Source organism: Halichoerus grypus, chromosome 15 (genome assembly GCF_964656455.1).
Source record: "Halichoerus grypus chromosome 15, mHalGry1.hap1.1, whole genome shotgun sequence".
NCBI lineage: Eukaryota > Metazoa > Chordata > Mammalia > Carnivora > Phocidae > Halichoerus > Halichoerus grypus.
Genome location: NC_135726.1, coordinates 55,174,756 through 55,182,684, shown reverse-complemented (window position 1 = coordinate 55,182,684; position 7,929 = coordinate 55,174,756). Strand labels below are relative to the sequence as shown.

Below are 7,929 nucleotides of genomic sequence, written 5' to 3'. Positions count from 1 at the left end.
GGCTATGAAACAGGGACAGAGACGTGACGTCTACTTTCTTCTCTTTTCTTTCAGCTGCCCAGCCCTGGGCCCCAGCACTGGCCCCAACCTGCCTCCTGCCACCGTCCAGACCTTAGTCACGTCTGGGCGGTTGTGAGACCTGAGCGCACCCTGCACCCCCGCCCCTCCTCCTTGCCTCCTCTGTCCTTGTGGTCAGAGCTGCTGGTCCCAGGACCAGGGCAGGGTTGGGGGTCTGTGTGCCACCAGGAGGCTGAATGCAGGCAGATAAATGGAGACAGATCTAGAGAACCAGAGTGGCACTAAGAGACAGCAACAGACAGAGACAGGGTCAGAAAGACAGAGATGAGGCCAGAGAGAGGCAGGGAGAAGCACAGACATTCATGCTTCATCATCATGGTTATCTGTCGCCCAACCCCTCATCAGAGCCGTCCACACCTGCTCCTTAGGTGATCTCACCCAACCCCATGGCTCTAAACACCACCTCTCCCCTATGACTCCCCACTGCTTCTCAGCAGCTCTGACCTCTGCCTGCACCTCTGCCTGCCCATGCACCCAACCGCTTGGCTCCCGACGGGCATCCCCAGCTCAGCCCTTGCCCCCACATCTCCTTACCCGCCTCCACAAATGGTCAGCCCAAGCCTCGGAGGCACTATTCTCGCCTCCCCCCCCCCACTTTCCTCCCCTTGGTGAGTATGTCGGTTCTACCTCCAAAGTGAGCCCTTCGTCCGTTCATTCCTCTTCTTCCTGGACCACAGCATCGCCCACCTGGGCGGTTGCCACCTCCCACCTCCGTGTTGGTCTCTGCTCCCTTCTCATTCTCCACGCAGGATGTCTCTTAAAAGTAAATAAGATCATGTTACTCCCCCTACCCCTGTGCTTAAAATCCATTGCACTTAAATAAACCCAAACTTCTTCCCCAGCACGGAAACCCCTGCACAATCTGCCCTGTTCCTTCTCCTTGCTCTGCCTTGCACACACTGACTTCTCCCTTTTTCCTGCAAGGCTCACATGGCATGGTGGCTGTCAGCCTAAATGTCCCCTCCTCTGACTCCCCAACCACCGCCTTGTCTGCAGAAAGCCCCCTGCCCTGGTCATTCTACCATCACCTGTGTTCTCTGCACACAGGTGACTGCCAGATATTTCCTTTTAGTTTTTCTGTTTGTCTGTCTCCCCTACTGGGATGTGAGCTCCATGAGCGCTAGAATTTGCTTGTTCCTTCCTGCATCCCAAGTGCAGACAGCAGAGCTCAGAGCAAGGCAGGTGCGCAATTGCTCTTTACCGAGCAAGGGCTTCATCGTGCTCCCACTGACTGCCTTCTCTTTTTGGATAGATATTTTGGGAGTGAGGAACAATAGTTCCCTGATTTTACAGATGGGAAAATGGAGGCTCAGAGGGATGCAGTTCCCAAGATAGACCATGATGCAGTCTGGATTTGAACCCAGGAAGGTTTGCTGCGGAAACATAGTAGGGAGACAGAGGGAGGGAGGGAGAATGAGAGATTTAATAAGAGAGAAAATAAGAGAACATAAGAGAGAGAAAATGAAAGAAAAAGAGAGAATAAGAACACGAGGGAATGAGAGAGCGAGAACCAAGAAACAAGTGGGACCCTGAGTCCAGGTTGTCCTCGCTGGCTCACTGCTCCCGGCAGCTCTGGCCCCCGGACGGCAGCCTGGCACCAGTGCTGAGCTGGAAACTGGCAACACCTGCCCCCAGGAATGTGTCCCTGGGGGCAGGCCGGCCCAGCGGGGGATGCTTATAAGTCCCACAGGGGCCCCTGCAGGAAGCAGCCTGTGGGAGAGCAGCCCAGCGCAGGATCCCAGAGCCCAGAGGCAGCCAGGTGAGTGTCCCTGTGGTCTCCGCCCCGCCCACCGCCCCAAGAGCGCAGTCTCCCCACAACTCCACGCCACTGTGAATCTCAGCCTCAGGACCCTGTGCCTCCATGTCTCCTCCCCAGAGAGGTCTCTCACTCTCTCTCTGGTTAAGAGTGTCTCTTCCGGGGGCGCCTGGGTGGCTCAGTCGTTAAGCGTCTGCCTTCAGCTCAGGTCATGATCCCAGGGTCCTGGGATCGAGCCCCACATCGGGCTCCATGCTCTGCAGGAAGCCTGCTTCTCCCTCTCTCACTCCCCCTGCTTGTGTTCCCTCTCTCACTGTGTCTGTCTCTGTCAAATAAATAAATAAATAAAATCTTAAAAAAAGAGTGTCTCTTCCTTTCTCTCTCTGGCTCCCCTAGTCTCTCTGTTTCTCTGATGTCTCTGTCCATGACTCTGGCTCTCCCTCTGTCTCTGATTATCTCTTGCAAGTGCTGTCTCAGTCCCCTCCGATCTGCACCGCCCCGTCTCCATGCTCCTACTCTCCCAGTTCAGAGATAGAATGACACTTCCTCCATACCTTCCTGTCCATCTAATTCTCTCTCTTTCCACTTCCCTCTCCCTCTCCCTTTATCTCTCACTCTAAATCTCTCTAGGCTCTGTGGCTCTGGGCGAGGATCTCAGACCTACGATGTGTGTGTTGGGGGGCAGGGGTGGCATAGGACCTTGTCTGACCAATACTATCCTAGGGGGACAGGAAGAGAGGGAGACAGAGATGCAGGGAGAGATTTGAGCCCTAGGTCCCCCCAGACTCATCACCCTCGTGTGCAGGTGCTGACGGCATGACCACAGCAGGAAACCCCTGGGGCTGTTTCCTGGGGTACCTCATCCTCCGTGTCACAGGTATCTGAGTGTGTGTGTGTGTATGTGTGACTGTCGGTGCCTTGGGGCACAGTGTTTGTTCCTGCGCAGGCATGACTCAGTGTCCTCCTAGGTATGACTAAAGCTGCCTATGTGACCTACCACGTGCCCGTGCTCTCTGGTTACACACACGTGATTCCTCGTATCATAGGGAGTTTGTGCGTGTGCTGCCGATGTTTTGTGTGTGTGTGGCTTTGCACACCTCTGCGTGTGACGCATTGTGATGAGCTGTGTGGTCGAACCGGTGAGAGGCGGTGCGTTACTGGGCGAAGGGTTCTGGCGGTCTGTGCCTGTAAATATCCCGTGGAGTGACAACGGCGGCGGATGATGCTGTGAGGACGTGGGAAGCCCAGGGTGCCGCTAACAGGGAGACTGTGCTTCTGGTGAAGTCACCCATTTCGGGTAATATGTACCTACTTCCTGAGTCTCTGATCCACGGACCCCCAGAGACCCACGTCACGGGGCGACGTGATGGGGTTTCCCTGTGGGCCGGCTTGTTGCTGGTGGGACTGTGGAGGAGGCTGAGCCGGGGAAGGCGGGACACTGAAGGCCACAAAGAGCGACACTGTTTCCTTGAGCGTCTGGCTGTCACCCTTGTCTCTGCACCCTGTTTGAGGGTTTCTGCCTGTTCTGGGGGACTGTGGCCCGGGTAATACACGAGCCTGGCGTGGTGCGTGTGTGCATGTTTGTGTGTTGAGGGAGGGAGGGAGGGAGAGACAGAAGGAGAGAGATAGCAAATGGATCTTGGAGATGGGTGGCTCAAAGCTGCAACTCCCCTCTCGACAAGAGACCCCTTTCCTCTACTCTGATCTCCCATCCCACCCCAAGAAACCTGATCTGGTCCGTAAAAGCCCTGCACCAGGACCCCGCCCCCAGGAGGCTTGGTCCCACCTCCCGAGCCTAACTCAGCATCCCTGACTCCGCCCCTAGGAGCCCTGACTCTGCCCTCAGGATCCCTGACTCCACCCATGAGGCCTTGGTCACGCCCTTGCACCACAGCCCCCCCTGAAGCACTGGTCACGCCCCCTGCACCGTGAACCCCCTCAGACCCCGCCCTCAGGAGCCCTAGTCCTGCTTTTTGAGCCTGCCCCCCATCCTAGCCCACGCCCCTGCACCGATCCCTGCCCTTAGGAGCCCTGGTTCCACCCAGAGACCATCCCCAGACCTGACTACACCCTTGAAGCCCTAACCACGCCCTTAGTCCGTGGCCACGCCCCCAGGAGCCTTGTTCCACCCCGAGCCCGCCCCTAGCCCTGATCCGCCCTCAGGATCCTTGGCCTCGGGTGGCGGCGGCGACATCATCAACGGCGAGGACTGCAGCCCGCACTCGCAGCCCTGGCAGGCGGCACTGTTCACGGAAAACGAATTCTTCTGCGGGGGCGTCCTGGTGCATCCGCAATGGGTGCTGTCAGCGGCACACTGTTTCCAGGAGTGAGTGCGGGGCGGGGTGGGAAGGAGGCGGAGCCTGGGGCGGGGAGGGGGGGAGGAACACGGGGCCTGGATGTACTGTTAGCTGGGGGAGGGGCCTAATATCAGGCTCCGCCTCCGTGCTAAGAGTGGAAACCTCTGTGAAGAGAGACTCTGCGAGGGGAGTGGGGGCTGTTGCTTTGGAAAGACAGCCCAGGGTCGAAATCCCATCTCAGTTGCTGAGTCACTAGTGGATTAAGACAAATTCTTGTTGCTGGATTATTGATTGTGTGAATGAGGATTTGAGATCATGGCTGGGTAGCTCTTAGCGCCGTGCTTAGCGAGGAGGATGGGGTTGGGGTAAATGGGTGGAGATGGGGTTGTGCCTGAGGGTGACAATGGAAATAGTGGTGGAGTTGCCACAAAACTAACCCGTCCCCCGTGGCCCTCAGCTCCTACACAATCGGGCTGGGACTGCACAGTCTTGAGGCCAACCAAGAGCCAGGCAGCCAGATGGTGGAGGCCAGCTTCTCCATTCAGCACCCAGAGTACAACAAACCCTTTATCGCCAACGACCTCATGCTCATCAAGTTGAAAGAATCGGTGTCCGGGTCTGACACCATCCGGAACATCAGCATCGCCCCCCAGTGCCCAGCAGCTGGGGATTCTTGCCTCGTTTCTGGCTGGGGTCAGCTGATTGATGGTGAGCTCCTGAGTGTGAGTACGTCCGCCCTCCCTGAAGGGTTCTCCTCCCAGCCAGAGGGGGCTGACCCAGACTCTGCGTCGCAGGCAGGCAGCCCCAAGTGCTCCAGTGCGTGAATATCTCGGTGGTGCCCGAGGAGATCTGCAATGCCTTCTACGCCCCCGTGTACCACCACAGCATGTTCTGCGCTGGCGGAGGACAGGACCGGAAGGACTCCTGCAAAGTGAGAGATGGGGGAGGGGAGAGGGAGGGAGGAGGAGACGGCGGGGCGGGAGGATGGAGAAGGGAGGGATGGGCACGCGGGAGGAAACAGACACGGGAAGATAGAGAGATGGAGAAACAGAGTCATAGACATGAGCGCGCGCGCGCACACACAGAAATACCTCAGGGAGAAGCAGAGAGAGAGAGACTCGTAGAGCTGAAACGCAAAGAGAAATGGGGGGGGGAAACAGAATATACCAAGAAATGCAGAGAGGCATGGAGACTCTGGGAGTCAGAGACAGAGAAACAAGCCATAGGGGGAGATAAAACAAAAAGAGAGAGGCAGAATAACAACAAACCCAGGAGAATCAAACAGCTGTTGGGACCTAGGGGAGCAGAATTCCTTACAGTCTGGGCACTGGATGGGACCTCAAAGGTGTGCGTTGCTATCTTTATTTCCCTGCCTTTGTCTCTTGGTGTCTTTTGGTTCCTTTCTGATCTCAATCTGTCTCCACCCTCTCTGTGTTTTGGATTCTCTCCATTCCTCTCTCCAAAACCAGGGTGACTCTGGGGGCCCCCTGGTCTGCAACGGGTCCCTGCAGGGCCTCGTGTCTTTTGGACAAGCCCAGTGTGGCCTACCCTACGTGCCAGGCGTCTACACCAACCTCTGCAAGTTCACTGACTGGATACAGAAAACCATCCAGGACAGTTAACTCCTGGAACTTGGACCCAAGAAACCGAGCCCCCAGTATATGTTGTGGAAGGGATTCAGGACCCTGGGTGTCCAGTGCTTTCCTCCCTGAGACCCAGGAGTCTAGACCCCCAACCCCCTCCTCCCTCAGCCCCAGGAATCCAATCCCACCAAGAATCTTTTCCTGTACAAAGTGCCCTCTGGTGGCAAAATGTTGACCCAGCCTTACCAGTAGCAGAGAAGGTTGGTTTTTCACCTTTTTGTTCCTTTATCTCAAGCCCAGAAATAAAATCTAAGAGAAACACAGGCTCTGTTTGAACTGTCCTCCTTGCTTCCATTCCCATTCACAGGATTCCAGCAAATAACTTTTCCTCCTTGGGCCTTAGTTTCCCCCAGGAGGGCCACTGGATTCCCAAGGGAGGAGATATGCTTGAGACGTTAAGAGAAATGGATTCTGTGGATGTTGTCCAATTTCAAAAAAGTCAAGTCAGCAAATGACAAATTAATGAGGTGTTCTTGCTTAGTTTTCTTTTTCTTTTTCTTTTTTTTTTTTTTGCTTTGGTTAACCTGTTTTGGTTTTGTCTTCTTAAATGCATTTGAAGGATTTTTCATCTGAATCTGCCTCAGAGCCCTCCTGCTGTAACTGGGGCATGATGGGAAGAATCATGGAGACTGAGGGCAGAGATGGGGGGAGACCGAGGGCCCAAGAATATTCGGAATTGTTACCATACTCTTCATTGATAAAGTATATCCATAAGAATATACTGCTAAGAATGTCTATTCAAGAATATATTAATAAATATATTATTTGGGAATCTGGTCATCAGGAGATACTCCTCAAAATACATAAAGTAAGAAGTGAAATAACTAAAAGTGAAATACTGTAAATGGTACAACTGTTTTGGAAAACAGTTTGGCCATTTCTGAGAAAGATGAGCATACATTTGCCCCACGGCCAGCAGGTCCACCCCTAGGTATTTATGTAAGAGCAATGAAAAAAAAAAAAATAGACTAGCCAAGAATGCTCATAGAAGCTTTCCTCATAATAGCCAGATTGGAAACAATCCAAATGTCCGTACATGGGTGAAAGGACAAACTATGACATATTCATTCAATGGAACCCTACTCAGTAATAAAAAGAAATGAACTGTTGATAGACCCACCAATGGAGGTGCACCTCAAAATCGTTATGCTAATATATGTTAAGAAAGAAAAAAAGAAGAAGAAGAATGTAGCAGGAGGGGAAGAATGAAGGGGGGGAAATCGGAGGGGAAGAAGAACCATGAGAGACAATGGACTCTGAAAAACAAACTGAGGGTTCTAGAGGGGAGGGGGTTGGGAGGATGGGTTAGCCTGGTGATGGGTATTGGGGAGGGCACGTTCTGCATGGAGCACTGGGTGTTATGCACAAACAATGAATCATGGAACACTATATCTAAAACTAATGATGTAATGTATGGGGATTAACATAACAATAAAAAAAAATTAAAAAAAAAATCGTTATGCTGAGTGAAAGAAGCCAGACACACAATATTACACACTGTATGGTTCCTTTTATATGTGAAATTCTAGAACAGACAAAACTAATCATGGGATGGGAAGGAGGAGTAGATGTGGAAACGATGGGAAGTGACGTAAGAGAACTTTTCGGAGGTGATAGGAACTTTCTAGAACTTGACAGGAGTGTGGGTTACGGGGGTCATGCATTCATCAACACTCATTGAACTGTACACTTGACACCTATACATTGCACTGTATATACCTCAATAAAAAATTATACCTTAATTAAAAAAGCTTCATACAACATTTACAAACAGTGACCAGATACTGAGCTATGAAGCAAGTCTTAACAATTCTCAAAGTTATAATATACGGAGTATGTTGGCTGACCACAAGGTAATTACGCCAGAAATCATGACAAAATGATAATGCAGAAAATCCCCACATGGCTTTTTTTTTAAAGATTTTTATTTATTTGAGAGAAAGACAGAGAGAGAGATCACAAGCAGCGGGGAGGGGTAGAGGAGAAGCAGGCTCCCCACTAAGCAGGAAGCCCAGTGCAGGTCTCTTGATCCCAGGACCCTGGGATCATGACCTGAGCTGAAGGCAGACACTTAACCGACTGAGCCACCCACATGTTTTAATTTTTGAAATACACTTCTAAATAACCCACAGCTCAAAGAAGAAACCATACTGGA

General features: G+C 52.5%; 1 protein-coding gene across 3 annotated transcripts in view; it reads left to right on the top strand.

The window, feature by feature from the left end:
* Positions 1-2,913: 2,913 nt before the first annotated feature.
* LOC118543226 (kallikrein-4) overlaps positions 2,914-7,929 on the top strand; it is a 34,859-nt gene continuing 29,843 nt past the window's right edge. The window contains exons 1-5 of one of the 3 annotated variants that reach the window (XM_078062353.1): positions 2,959-3,378; positions 3,998-4,160; positions 4,589-4,839; positions 4,926-5,062; positions 5,601-6,038. In XM_078062353.1, coding sequence (XP_077918479.1) covers positions 4,650-4,839; positions 4,926-5,062; positions 5,601-5,753 — 480 coding nt within the window. In that variant the 5' untranslated portion in view covers positions 2,959-3,378; positions 3,998-4,160; positions 4,589-4,649 and the 3' untranslated portion in view covers positions 5,754-6,038. Of the gene's footprint in view, positions 3,379-3,997; positions 4,161-4,588; positions 4,840-4,925; positions 5,063-5,600; positions 6,039-7,929 lie in introns of those variants that run through there. The other 2 variants (XM_078062352.1, XM_078062351.1) reach the window with 2 other exon arrangements.